This window comes from Tetrapisispora phaffii, chromosome 3 (genome assembly GCF_000236905.1).
Source record: "Tetrapisispora phaffii CBS 4417 chromosome 3, complete genome".
Classification (NCBI taxonomy): domain Eukaryota; kingdom Fungi; phylum Ascomycota; class Saccharomycetes; order Saccharomycetales; family Saccharomycetaceae; genus Tetrapisispora; species Tetrapisispora phaffii.
Genome location: NC_016522.1, coordinates 997,880 through 1,011,816, shown reverse-complemented (window position 1 = coordinate 1,011,816; position 13,937 = coordinate 997,880). Strand labels below are relative to the sequence as shown.

General features: G+C 32.7%; 7 protein-coding genes across 7 annotated transcripts; 4 read left to right on the top strand and 3 right to left on the bottom strand.

The window, feature by feature from the left end:
- Positions 1–512: 512 nt before the first annotated feature.
- Positions 513–2,630, bottom strand: ROG1 (putative lipase ROG1; the record flags this gene model as incomplete). Its single annotated transcript, XM_003685003.1, has 1 exon — positions 513–2,630. One exon carries the CDS (start codon positions 2,628–2,630, stop codon positions 513–515), a length of 2,118 nt encoding a protein of 705 aa, XP_003685051.1.
- Positions 2,631–3,078: 448 nt separating this feature from the next.
- Positions 3,079–4,329, bottom strand: MRF1 (Mrf1p; the record flags this gene model as incomplete). The annotated part of the gene is made up of 1 exon (XM_003685002.1): positions 3,079–4,329. The coding sequence occupies one exon, from the start codon at positions 4,327–4,329 to the stop codon at positions 3,079–3,081; it is 1,251 nt and encodes a 416-aa protein (XP_003685050.1).
- Positions 4,330–4,697: 368 nt separating this feature from the next.
- On the top strand, positions 4,698–5,627 carry KIN28 (TFIIH complex serine/threonine-protein kinase subunit KIN28; the record flags this gene model as incomplete). The annotated part of the gene is made up of 1 exon (XM_003685001.1): positions 4,698–5,627. The coding sequence occupies one exon, from the start codon at positions 4,698–4,700 to the stop codon at positions 5,625–5,627; it is 930 nt and encodes a 309-aa protein (XP_003685049.1).
- Positions 5,628–5,983: 356 nt separating this feature from the next.
- On the top strand, positions 5,984–7,123 carry MSS2 (Mss2p; the record flags this gene model as incomplete). The annotated part of the gene is made up of 1 exon (XM_003685000.1): positions 5,984–7,123. The coding sequence occupies one exon, from the start codon at positions 5,984–5,986 to the stop codon at positions 7,121–7,123; it is 1,140 nt and encodes a 379-aa protein (XP_003685048.1).
- Positions 7,124–7,179: 56 nt separating this feature from the next.
- On the bottom strand, positions 7,180–8,949 carry GPI10 (putative glycosylphosphatidylinositol-alpha 1,2 mannosyltransferase; the record flags this gene model as incomplete). Its single annotated transcript, XM_003684999.1, has 1 exon — positions 7,180–8,949. The coding sequence occupies one exon, from the start codon at positions 8,947–8,949 to the stop codon at positions 7,180–7,182; it is 1,770 nt and encodes a 589-aa protein (XP_003685047.1).
- A 310-nt stretch (positions 8,950–9,259) lies between these two features.
- Positions 9,260–12,016, top strand: HUL5 (ubiquitin-ubiquitin ligase HUL5; the record flags this gene model as incomplete). Its single annotated transcript, XM_003684998.1, has 1 exon — positions 9,260–12,016. The coding sequence occupies one exon, from the start codon at positions 9,260–9,262 to the stop codon at positions 12,014–12,016; it is 2,757 nt and encodes a 918-aa protein (XP_003685046.1).
- Positions 12,017–12,400: 384 nt separating this feature from the next.
- On the top strand, positions 12,401–13,642 carry NSE4 (Smc5-Smc6 complex subunit NSE4; the record flags this gene model as incomplete). Its single annotated transcript, XM_003684997.1, has 1 exon — positions 12,401–13,642. One exon carries the CDS (start codon positions 12,401–12,403, stop codon positions 13,640–13,642), a length of 1,242 nt encoding a protein of 413 aa, XP_003685045.1.
- Positions 13,643–13,937: the final 295 nt, after the last annotated feature.

Sequence of the window (13,937 nt, the reverse complement as noted above, 5' to 3'; positions counted from 1 at the left end):
GCTGTATTGATTTGAATATACTCAATGAATAAAACCAAATGAATTCGTTGAATTACCTTATATTGTCTTTAATTGCATACGCATCCATGGTAATCATACACCCTTCCAATATATACTTATATATACTTAACTGTATTGTCTTATCAATAAAAGTTATAATTAACTTTTAAGTTCCCCTTAGAAGCATTATAAATCGTAAAATCAAGATGTTTAAGGGCACATTTCGCAATGAACATACTAAAGTCGAACATAGTCCATGCTTATGGATAGACAACCATATAGTTAAGAAAACAATTACGATGCCTTAAAGTAGCTAATATATAATCGAAGTCAATTCATTATTTAGTATTCAAATTGATATACATATAACTATATTATATTAGTTTCATTATGCAAAATGTATGGCAAGCAAAAAAAAAGTGAGTATTGAGAAACTTACTTGCTAATAGGCTGAAGTATTTGGTTTATACATAAGTGTCTTGTATATTCTTTGCCATGGAAGTGTAGAATCTTCACAGTATCATATCACTATTTCCATCTCCAAATAGTGTGTTATCTGGCACTATCTTATTTTGATTATTATTGCGGTCAATTTCTCCAGAAAGACTTGTTTTAGCAAAGGAATCAAACATCTCACTTACTGTAGATATCATCCCAGTAGGGCCCTCATCAAAAATACTTTCAGCCTCCTTCCTTGTTAACCATGAGTATTTTTTGTTGGGTTCTATATTACTAGTGATATCCAATATTTTGGCAGTAGATGCTATGTGATTGTTGATACTGGATTTATAAGTCTCATCGGAAGCAGCCAACTCAATATTATTCTCTTCAGCCATAAAATGATTTTCAATTAAATGGTCAATTACTAACCAACCATGTGCATTAACAAATCTACGCCTAACAAGTATATTATTATGGGCATCTGGTTTTAAGGCCACGACAACTTTCCTCCATGAAAGATTCTTATGCCACATTCTTGCTATTCTTTCCTCTAATTTCTGTTCAAAATCTCCACCTTTACCCCTTGCAATTGTGAATGCTTTAAGTAACATGTTAGTATCGTTTAAATAAGGGTTCTCAAATTCTTTATCAATTTCGTTAATATACTCTTCTGTGTAAATTCTATCATGTAAAATCACCTTTGATCTTGTAGATGGATCAAGAATAAATTCTCTATCTGGTAATGGAGGAATTAATATTGATGTCGCACTTTTAAACATGGATAACCTTGGTAACTTAGATGAATTTTTCGATAAATAAGTCTGTGGATTCCAGATATTTAGAATTTTAGTAATTGGAGACACAAAAGTTTTTTTTAAAGCCTGTAGATTCTCATCGTAGTAGTTGCTGCTCATAGCTTCGCCTGAAAGGATAGACTCTATTTCTGCAGAATCATCAAGGTCATCATACTCTGTGGCGAGTCGTAGTTCATCTGTGACATTTTCATAATCAAGATATAGTAAAGCAGAAGAGTAAAGTGGGACCAAACCATCATTAATAGCATTAGCATAGACAGTTCTTCTTTTAAAAAGTTGAAGGGCTTGGTTCAATGGATCTCCTGGTAACTTAAAGAGAAGAGGGTCATTATCAATATCGCATTTGTTAGCTAGTTTAGGTTCTGTTGTCGAGTTATCTCTTTCAAGTTTTAAATCTTGACCTGTTTTCCCTATCACACCAAATGATAGAAGGAGGTTAATATATTTAGGGTTATCTGTAACAATTCCAAGTAAGGGAGATGCCAATGTAATAAAATTTATTGGTTGTACCTTGTCGAAAAACCATGGATAAATGACAGCTATATATGCAATGGCAAATGATTGTATTAGACCACCGAGGGAATGTCCAATGAAAGATATTTTAGTAACGGAAGGATCATATAATTCGTCTATGATATATTTTGCTAAATTAGTCCCTAAATATTTCACACCTTTCTCAGTTTGACAGACATTTTTGGTAAAACCCTTTACTATTATTTGTTCATTCGGAAAGTTAACTTGCGTTTTATAGATTTGTTCCATGATGTAAGACATATCTGAAGTAGTGTTCGAATGCAACCCATGGGTTAAAATAACTAAATGCTTCTTTTCTTGCTTTGTATATATCTGTAATGGAAGGTTCCAAATATCCAATGTATTCAACCTATTAACATTAAAACTATCCGCCGATAAGGGAACAACTTCACCACCTACTAGACACAGTGGTCTCTTTATTGAGATTTCAAACCCAGTTTGTGTAGTCGACGTAAAAATAATTTGACTAACGATATCAACAATCCATACATATTGCCGTTTAATCTCATGCAGTGATAATTCTGCTTTGAAAGTTTGCTGTGGTTGTAAATTTGGCTCGTACTTAGGTTCATCAAGAGATGAAATAATCTTTTGAGAATGATGATAATTAGATGTTTTCACATCACAATACAGAGTGAAAGGACCTATCAGATATGCCGCTCTATAAGATAACCCTTCAGTATTCTTTACTTCCACCCATAATGATTCTAATGATATATCTTCAGGTATAACATCTCCCTCATATAAATTAAACGTAATTATGTATCTTTCTATTTCACCAACTTTAACTTGAGATGTATTATAATACAACACATCACTGTCATTCTTAACTTCTGGCATCTTAACGATTGTTTGCTCAGACCATGAAATTTAACATCACAGACTTCACTGTGATTCAATATATCTTATAAACTTAGTGAGTTAGTGATATAACAAAACGATGATACAAACAAACCTCTCCATTTACTTATTGACTCTTTTAACTTCAATTGTTGATCAAAGTAAGTTTGAGGAAGACTTTTCGTTGATTAGTAGCTACATCCCGATGAGCTTAGCGCAAGCAAGAAACGAACCTTAAAGAGTAAGATGATTAAAATGGTGAATACTTCTTACTAAATTGGATCCTTTTGCTTCCAAGAGTGGAGTCGTATTTTAATAATGGTAATTAGTGATGGTTAGTTCAATGTAAAATATTTTTATTATTACGCTTCTTGGGCCATCTATTTACAGTTATATGCGGAATTATGTACAAATATTATCTATTACAATGATACAGTCTCCATGTATGCTACTCAGTGGAAATAGGTTCATTCAATAGTTGATTCGCTCTTAAATCAGCATCATGTCTAGTTTGGGCTTCTATTACTTCGCTCAGTCTTTCACCGGTTATTACAGCGTCTAAAGCATATAATGTAAGCCCATTTCTATGGTCAGTAACTCTATTTTGTGGGTAGTTATATGTTCTAATCTTGTCTGATCTATCTATTGTTGTTACTTGGTCTTTACGTATATTTCTTTCATTTGCTTCTTTCTCTAATCTTTCTCTTTCGGCCAATTTAGCTCTCAAGATTGTAAATGCTTTTGCTTTGTTCTTATGCTGTGATCTTTCATCTTGCATGGATACCACAATACCAGAAGGGAAATGTGTCAATCTTACTGCAGAATCTGTAGTGTTGACATGCTGGCCACCTTTACCTCTTGCTCTCATAACATCAATTCGAATGTCATCTGGCTTGAACGTCCTTTCATAGTCAGCGGATTCTTTTTCACTTCCATCAGATAATTTAGGTAAAACAACAACCGCAGCTGTGGATGTGTGCACTCTTCCTTTCGTCTCAGTTGCTGGAATTCTTTGAACACGATGTACACCGACCTCCATCCTTATTATGTCATATGAACCAGGTTCGTCGATACTTAGAATTGCATCGACTATTCCATTGCCACTTTCATTTTCATTCTTTGTTATAATATGATGCTTCCATTTGTTCGCATTGCAAAAACCTATATACATATTCAGGAGATCTTGTGCAAAAATCATTGCCTCAATACCTCCCACACCCGGTCTCAATTCAACAATGCATGGCTTATCAGCAAATTCATGAGGTGGGAGTAATTTTTGTAGTAAAACATTGGATGAAGCGTTCAATTCAGGAAGGAGCTCCTCCAATTCCTTTTCCGCATCCTCTTTTAATGACAAATCGGTCTTCATCATATCTAGCAAACCTTTATAAAGTTCTAGATTATCGTTATACTTTTGATAGGAGTCAGAGATCGAAGATATTCTAGCAAAGAGTTTCTGTCTGTTATCGTCAAAAACAACCCCGTTATACATCTCTGTTTCCATGGCTTTCATATCCAGACAATGCTGCTTGGCCTTCTGTACTATGGATGGATTTAATTCTTTAAACTTTGCTTCAGCAGCTATACTATGCCATCTTCGAAACGACCCTACAGTGACATTTTGCAATGTGATTCCTCTAGTTAAAGTACCACTCAATTTGCCAAATCTTCTCATTACCAGCCCATTTGAAAAAAACATCAAACAGATAGAAAATAGTAAACCTACCTAATCTGATCCAATGACATCTGTAATACCAAATCTTGTATTATATACCTTGATAAATAACAAAAATCCTTATTTAATTATCCTTCATCAAAGATTGCGTATCTAAAATTTCAGATTTTTAATGAACCTTCTCATAATAAAATGAAAACAGTTGCTTTGAAAGTGAATAATTCAGTTAAATAATGGAAGAAATATAAGTGTAAGTTGGATACAGACAATCAATTTATCCACATACATCCGATTAGTGACTAATATTAGTTGCTTTAAGTCAAGTGCATGTGTACTTTTGCAGTTACTATTTGAGAAGAAGAAGAATAACGAACTGATCGAGAAGTTCTACTATGTCTGATAAAATTGTTAGTGAATATACCAAAGAGAAGAAGGTTGGTGAAGGTACATATGCTGTTGTATATTTAGGCACAAAACAGTCCACTGGGAGGAAGATTGCTATTAAAGAGATCAAGACCTCCGAGTTCAAGGACGGTTTGGATATGTCAGCTATTAGGGAAGTGAAATATTTACAAGAGATCAACCATATCAATGTTATTGAGTTAGTTGATATTTTTATGGCTTACAACAATTTAAATCTGGTTCTAGAATATTTACCAACAGATTTAGAAGTTGTCATTAAAGATCAAAATATACTGTTTACACCTGCCGATATCAAATCCTGGATGCTAATGACGTTAAGAGGTGTCTATCATTGTCATAGAAATTTCATACTTCACAGAGATTTGAAACCTAATAATTTATTGATATCGCCTGACGGTCAGATCAAAGTTGCAGATTTTGGTTTGGCAAGGGCAATACCAGCTCCTTACGATGTACTGACAAGTAATGTTGTCACTCGTTGGTATAGGGCACCTGAATTATTGTTAGGTGCAAAACATTACACATCTGCTGTTGATGTATGGTCTTTAGGGATCATTTTTGCTGAACTGATGTTACGTATCCCATACTTACCAGGTCAAAACGATGTTGACCAGATCGACGTCACGTTCAGAGCCCTAGGAACCCCAACCGACAAAGATTGGCCTGGTGTTTCAAAATTCTCAACATACACACAATTACAAACATATCCACCGCCATCGAGGGATGAGCTAAGAAAGAGGTTCATAGCGGCAAGTGAAAATGCATTAGATCTTATGTCAGGAATGTTAACCATGAATCCACAGAAGAGATGGACCACTATACAATGCTTACAAAGTGAGTATTTCACAGAATTACCTCCACCCTCAGATCCATCAACGATCAAACTAAATAAAGATTAGAACACTCAAAAGATACGGCACAATAAAAGTTCAAATAATCCTAAATAAACACTCTAAGCAGCATCATAATATATACAAATAATATCAACATTAAGATTCTTTATTAAATTATATTTAATTTCAATAATACCTTCATTCTTTTATAGAAGTATCAATACCTTAAGATACCATAAGACCGGCGATGCCCATTATCTGCTTATAGTGAAATATGTAAAACAAAAATTAAGTATTTAATATCATTTTAATTATAAGTTATTGCATTTACTTGTTATTGGAGACCATGTTAGCATGCAATTGTGTAAAATCTGTATGTTTGTGAGTAATTTTCCAGGTATATCAATCTAGTGATCTATGCAATGTCCAGAACTGTAAATAGCATAATAAGACTCTATTCGCGAGTATCTAGAACCACAAGACCATCCTTCGACCATGTATTTCCCAAGGCAAAGACAATTAAGAGCATATTATTTGAATTAGATAGCAAACACACGTATTCGAAACTGTTACCTGTTTATAAATGGAATTATGAGCATATGGATGATGAATCTCCTCGAGAGCTCGATGCTAAAAGTTCTAAAGGGATTTCTTCAAATGATTACATGCTAATGAAGAAAGTTCTTGAAAGGATAAGAAAAGACACAAAATCTGCTAATAAAAACCTATTAGCATTAGAAAATGCGTTATTAGATAAAGCAGTTGACATGGGAAATGAAGATGCAATCGCTATTATTTCCTTTGATACTTTAAAGAACCCAGAAAATAATGATGTTGTAGATGTTGAATATGCAAACAAGCTTGTAAAAAATCTGTATGAAAATTCACATCCACTCACGATAAAACTAACTGGTGATCTTCTAATGAAAGCAGGTGATGATAAACTAGCAGAGAAGAATTATATGAAGTTTATTAAAATGCAAGACAATACTGCGTTGGCTGGTGAAGTATATGGCTATCTAGGACGAATTCACTTACGCAAACCAGACATACATAAAGCAGAAGAGTATTTCAGGAAGTCCATAAAATACTCAAGGTTAGAGAATGCTGTATTCTCATATTATTATCTTTCACAAATTTATATTGATACTAATCCCTTAAGAGCACGTAGTTATCTGGAGGTTAGTGCTACCCAAGGCTTCAAAGAAGCATTTAAATCTCTCGGATACTTAGAGATGAAATATTTTGATGATATTGATAAAGCATATGAGTGGTTTAGATTAGGTGTTGAATTAAACGACTTGGAGAGCTATTTTGGATTCTTTGACTGCAATGTTAAATTGAAGGAATGGTCTTCGGCAAAGAAATGTCTAAATGCATTAAATCAATTATCAAAAACATCTGACACCACGAAACAATTAGTAGAAAAGTTCATCTCACAACGTAAAGATATAGTTTCCACTCTGGACACTAAGCTAGCGACTAAAAATTCAATTTCCTCAGGCCACTCCAAAAGCCAAACTCCGGCCAAGGACAACACATCTGATCGTTGGAGTGTTTAATCTCAAATTGTATTTGCTAATTATATGTCATTATCTTGTATTTAACTTAAATCTATTTATGCATTTCTTTTATAAACTATTATATCCCCTTCTCTACGATGGTCCCAATGGGACAGTGTGTTGAAGAACCGTTTGTACTCTTTATATTCCGACCCATGTAAATAATTCTTCAAAAATATGTCATCTAAATGCTCAAATACTACTAAAATATCAGGCCATTCATGGTTATATTCACCTTTGACAGACCTAGTGATCGGTTCACTGAAAATACTATTTGAGAAATTCTCTTTGAAAAAGGCAAGTATATTATCATAGAGTATATCGCTCTCATCCATATAACTCTCTAACTTAGTAGAAGCATTTGTCTCTACTAAGAGGTGCAATGGGGGCTCACATGTAATTGCCCATAAATCTTTAATATCATTTCGGTGTAAATACGACTGCCAAGGTGTGGAATGGCATGGCATTATGAAACCGACACTCTCTAGTCTTGCTTCATTGTGTAAGAATTTCATGACATCAATACTTCCAGCTTCATGATATTTACAAATAGTAAATGACAGTAAAATGACAACAGCAGGAACGACGTATTTTAATAACCGGAATAATTTAGTTTGTGACATTTTGAACGTTTCCAGAAATTTTAAGTATCCAAATACTGATATAATCGTAAACATAGGTTGGAGAGCGTAGATAAACCTAAATTCTTTATGCAATAAACATGAGTATGCTAATAAATTTATTATCGAAGTAAATTTAATCACGCTGAATGGATCTTGTACATAAGATTGTGATGATATTGTTAATTTAGATGCCATGCCAAAGGTGAAAAATGGAATCGAATAGCCTAATACTATTGGAACACTTTGGAATATATGGAAATGCCAAGGAGATATCCCATAAAATGTAGATAGAGGACTTGTGAAATTGAACTGAATGAATCTAAAGATTGGAAATCTCAACTCTCTATAGAAGTAATAATCTATCATTGTATTCAACGCAAAGGCAACAAAAAACACGGTAGCTATTTTTAATCCCAGGTCAACGATTGCCTGGTATCTTTTTTGACTGATTAGGTTGATTAATAGACAAACACCTAAGACGATCCAGATAATGCCATTGCTAGGCCTCTGCAAGCAAGTAAATATTGCCACAAATAGAGAAAATGAATAAGATCTTGAATTAATTAATTTACCTTGAGTCCAATCCCAGTAATACAACGCCACGGATGTTAGTACCATTTCAAATGAATTTATAAATGTTCTTGTGATGGCAAAACAATTGAAAAAATTAGATAATGTAAAGATAAGTGTTATATTCATTACATTATACGCACCCTGTCCTTTCATATCTTTTTGCTTATCTAGAGTTAGCAAATATAGCTTTCTAGATAATATTATGGTGTAAAATTCACCTATAGTCGCTAAGACAACCATGATCAACTTGGGTATATATAAAACCAAGAAATATTCAATCTGATCCTCCAATGGCTTAGACATATCAAATATATTTAAACCAACAATCAAAGATGACCCTAAATTGATGCTAATCAGACAGTCTATCAGCTTGGTTATTACTACAGTCAATAATGAGCATAATCGATAACCAATCTCAAAGAAAAGAGGGAAAGCGTAACTCCTTAAACCAAATTTCCATTCCCATGTGAGATGACCATACCCAAAAGCTCTTAAATGAGCAGGTTCTAAAGATTGCCAGAATTCATCTGCTTGGAAATATGTATGTGTTATGCATGCATTAAATAATCGAAATATAAATATAAATAAAAAATATTTAAAGTTACTTCGAAATTGTCTATAGCTAACCATCCTTGAAGCACGCTAAGGTAGTACCGTCAATCTACAATCTATTACAAATACATCGACCTCTTATGTTATTCTATCTTCAAAGTGAGTATGGCCGTGTGCTATTCCTTTTATCTATATCTTATTTCGATGAGGGATGCCTTTCTTTTAAAATTGAAAAATTGAAGACCAAAAATCAATATCTTACTAATATATTAGGAACAGGAACAATTGTAAAATAAAGAAGTTAATTCAAACTTAAATGTATCAGAGCCTTATTCGAGAATAGTGACAGACTCATTGCTTTCTTTGAGATCTGAGGATCACTTGCATAATGTTTAATTTTAATGGGCAATCGAAGAGAAGAAATATTAACTTGAGTACAAATAATAGGGCGTCAAAAAAAGAGTTACTGGCCCAGGCTCAAAAGGAAAGAGAGAAAAGAGCCCTTGCAAAGAAAGAACAAAATGCTATAATAATAATCCAGAATGTATTAAGAAAAGTCAGAGATACGAGATCGGTGTTAGACACTTGTTTAAAATCTAAAGATGAAACAATATTAGTTCATCTAATCCCTATTTTCGGTAGAAGGCTACTGTCATATATTAGTAAAGATGATCTGAAATATATTTTAACTGTATCAAATAATTATAGTCTGAGCTATAAAAATTCGTTTTATAATATTAAGCTACTAGAAATATTAGGTAGTTTCAGTGACGGTGACGAGGAATTAATAATAGAAACCTTCAATGATCTGAATCCAAGATTTCCAGTGTCTGAAATGTTCGTTTCGCAAGTAACTAATATGTTATTAACATCATATTCTACAAGTGAGGTCATATTTTTATCTGTTAGCAAATTTATTAGAAAATGGAATATATTATCATCCCCGAACAGCTTGGACCTATTTTGTCTTCACAGTGACATCAGAAAAACATCTGATAACTTGATGTCATTTTATAAACATTTAGCACAATATGCTATATTTCCATTACACATTGTTGATAATCGTCATTTATTGAACAATATCTGCATTCAATATAGTAATGAAAGGGGTAACAGGTCTTTACAATTGCTCATTGCACAGTACTTAGATTTATCAACTTTTAATGCAGCAGATTATAACGATCTAAAGGATATTCATATCTTGTTTGAGAGCAATTACATATCTCAACTTATGGCTTACATGGATCTGGGAGCGAATAAATTTGATGCATTAAACACAATTGTTAATTATGTTTCTCTAGCAAAATGTTTCAAAACTGAAAACTCCATTTTAATTACAATATTAGCGAAAGAGAATTTCGTAAGATCAATATTTAACCAACTTATTGATAATTCACAGAATACATTTGAAACTAAGGAGCCTATTTTCATATTATTCATACATTTAATAGAGGTTTATTTACTAATAACTACAGACCAAGAATTGCTTAATAATAGAAAAACTATCACCATAAAGGAATTAAAACTGTTCTCTGCTAAACTAAGAGATTATGTTTTTGTTACTTTATGGAACCCGAAACCTGATACCGATAGTAAACAGACTATTGATATTTCATTACATTTACTAAGACAACTTTATCTCAGAGATACCAGATTAAAATTTTGTGCTACTAATAAAGATTTAAAGTTTTGGAATTCAAATGATAAAGAATTTTTACAAGTCAATATATTTAAATGCCTAGAGATTTTTGAAAAGCTCTATAGGGAATATATTCTGACGCACTCACAAACTAGTGATGAACATATGATAGATAAAGTTGCTGGGATTTCAAGTGATATCAGTATAAATGTTTTCGAAATTATGAAGAATGACTCAAGTATCAACCTAAACGCCAGACAGTTTAAAAAATTTGAAATATTAATAAAGACACCATTTTTTATTTCCTTTGAGGATCGAGTGGATATCTTTTATACCTTTATTGCTTTTGATAAGCACAGATTAAGCTTAGACTCAGATTATAATATATCTAACAATTTCTCTATATGGGATACTGGAAATGAACAAGGGGTGCCTACAGTTAGTATTTCTAGAGAAAATTTACTAGAAGACGCATATAATGCTTACAATAACGTAGGTGAACAATTAAAGTCTAAGATATCAGTGAATTTTGTAAATGAGTTTGGACCTGAAGCTGGTATAGATGGAGGTGGTATTTCGAAAGAACTGTTGACTAGTGTTACCGAAGAAGGGTTTAATAGCGATAAATATGGACTGTTTCGAACTAACGATAACTATGAACTTTATCCAAATCCAAATGTGACACTGTCTAAATTAAATTTGATATTATTTCTGGGTAAAATTGTCGGTAAGTGTCTATATGATAGAGTTCTTATAGATGTGAAATTTACAGAATTTTTCATGAAAAAAATTCTAAATTACTCAAACAAACTTATTTCATCATTTGATGATTTGTCAAGCTTGGATAACGTTCTGTACCAAAATTTAGTTAAGTTATTGAATATGGATTCAAATGAAGTTGAAGCATTAGAATTGACTTTTGAAATTGCAGATGAAAACAATCGACAAAAAGTTATTGAATTAGTTCCAAATGGATCAACTAAAAAAGTCACTAAGTCCAATATTTTACAGTATATTTTTGCCATTGCTGATCTCAAATTAAACAGGCAACTATATCTTCCGTGTTTATATTTCATGAAAGGCATGAATATGATTATAGCACCTCATTGGATGGAGATATTTAATCCAGTCGAACTTCAAATGTTAATATCAGGTGGTGATAGGGATATTGATTTGGAAGATCTACGTGAAAACACTATATATGGAGGGTTTGAGCAAAATGATCGCACAATCCAAGATTTTTGGCAGACTTTGTCAGATTTTGAACCATCTGAAAGAGTGAAGTTCATAAAATTTGTGACCTCAGTGCCAAGGGGACCTTTACAAGGATTTGGATCACTAACCCCAAAATTTGGTATTAGAAATTCTGGAACAGATAAGGACAGACTTCCCACAGCATCTACATGTGTTAATTTATTGAAACTTCCAAATTATCAAGATAAAGCACTACTAAAACAAAAATTACTGTACGCAATCAATTCAGGAGCAAGATTCGATCTTTCTTAAAAACGACAGATGAAGAAAAAAGTACATTTAAATAAATACCATATATAGGGACGTAGAATATTGTATATCTTATATCTTATATTTCATATTCTGCAACTCAAAATCACATAATTTATCATATTGTAATCTTTTTGTTATTATGACAACATGTTAGGTATGCTTAAATATTAAGATATGCGCTTAAGGCATCTCAAAATGAAAACAGACATTCAAATGCATACATTAAATGTTTAATTACAAATATATAATAAAGGATTTGCAATCGAAAATTTTAGGTAGTTGTATATTATAATAATGCATCTTAAACTTCTTGACTACATACATTCTGCTTTGTTTTTGTTTATTATATAAAACCTCAAAGAGAGCAAGTGATTTATTCTATCTATGTCCAAAAGAAGTCAAGACGAGCCATTGACTGGCTCACAAAATAAAAGAACTAAAACCAATATCGAAAAGGAGAATAATGCCACAACAGAGGATGATTACACAGTACTACAGGGATACAAACAATTAGAGGAAGAGATGACTAATGGCTTAGTCCGTGTTGCAAGAACTGGCGCTATTAATATTGCATTTGAAAACCTAGAGGCTGCTGATATATTGTTTTCAAAAGTGAAAGGTACAAGAAACAATGGTCTATTGGCTCATGATGCAAAAGCTATGGTGAATATCAGTAAATTAGCGGAATTGAGTGTGCGAAATCTAAAATTTGATGATACAAGAAGTTTGGTTAATTTAGATGACATACTGAAAAGTAGCAAGAAGTACATGCTAAAAGATTATTTTAAAGAGAATGATATAAAAGCACCTGTTTTTGTTACTAATACTATGATTGATTTGGAAAATGAAAATGAAGACGAAGATGATAGTGATAATACACAGGATATAGGTCCGAACCAAATACATTCTCTTGGTAATGACAGAACCGATCAATTCAGACAACAAGCAATCAGGCAAAAGTATTTGAAACAATTTGCGAACTATAATGACTTCATGCAGTTTAATTGGTATAAATTGGGAGCTCTATATGATAGCATATCCAAGAAACCTACGACAACTGGTCATTTTGTAGGTCCATTTTCGGTCATACCCAAAGTTAGGGCAGTTCCAGAGAGAAATATTAACGATAGTTTATTAAATGGACGTGTTGTAGCAACTACAGTTGATAAAATCACGTCTAGTTCACTGTCAGAAACTCAAGATACAACCACACCAGAACAGGTTATTAAATGTTTTAAGAAATTAAAGAAAAAGCTCCAGAGTAAGAGCAATAACAACGAAAATGAGAATCCAGAAGGTTGTGACAAAGATGGTGAGGTGAATCGGATTAATTTGTTTAAGTTTGTCATTAATCCAAACTCCTTCAGTGCTACTATCGAGAACTTATTTTATACAAGTTTTTTAATTAAAGAAGGTAAGTTGATAATGGAGGAAGACAAAAATGATGGTCTTCCATACCTTCTAATCAAAGAACATAATCCGAAAGGTAAGAAGGATAGTAAAATACAAGAAATCGAAGAAGGAAACAAAAGAGAACATCAACAGCATCATATTATTTACCAACTTGATATGCCAACTTGGCGAAAACTAATTGACACATTTGAGATAACTGAAAGTTTTCTATAATTACAGCTGAAGATATTTTAAGAGACAAAGTATTTATGACATTTGCATATATGTGAGAGCCGCCAATCTGTTGTACTATCTCATTATTATAACTATTTCCCAAATCAAGACTCACGGTGACCAGAATTACATACACATTATATATATGCATACATAGCAGAAGACTCGTTTATATCCCGAGTTTCAATCTGAGGACATCAAACCAGTAAAAAAAAACTATAATTAATAAATACACCACAACTATTAAACCTAACTACTTTATCGACCATTCCATGCTATATATCACATAAATTAC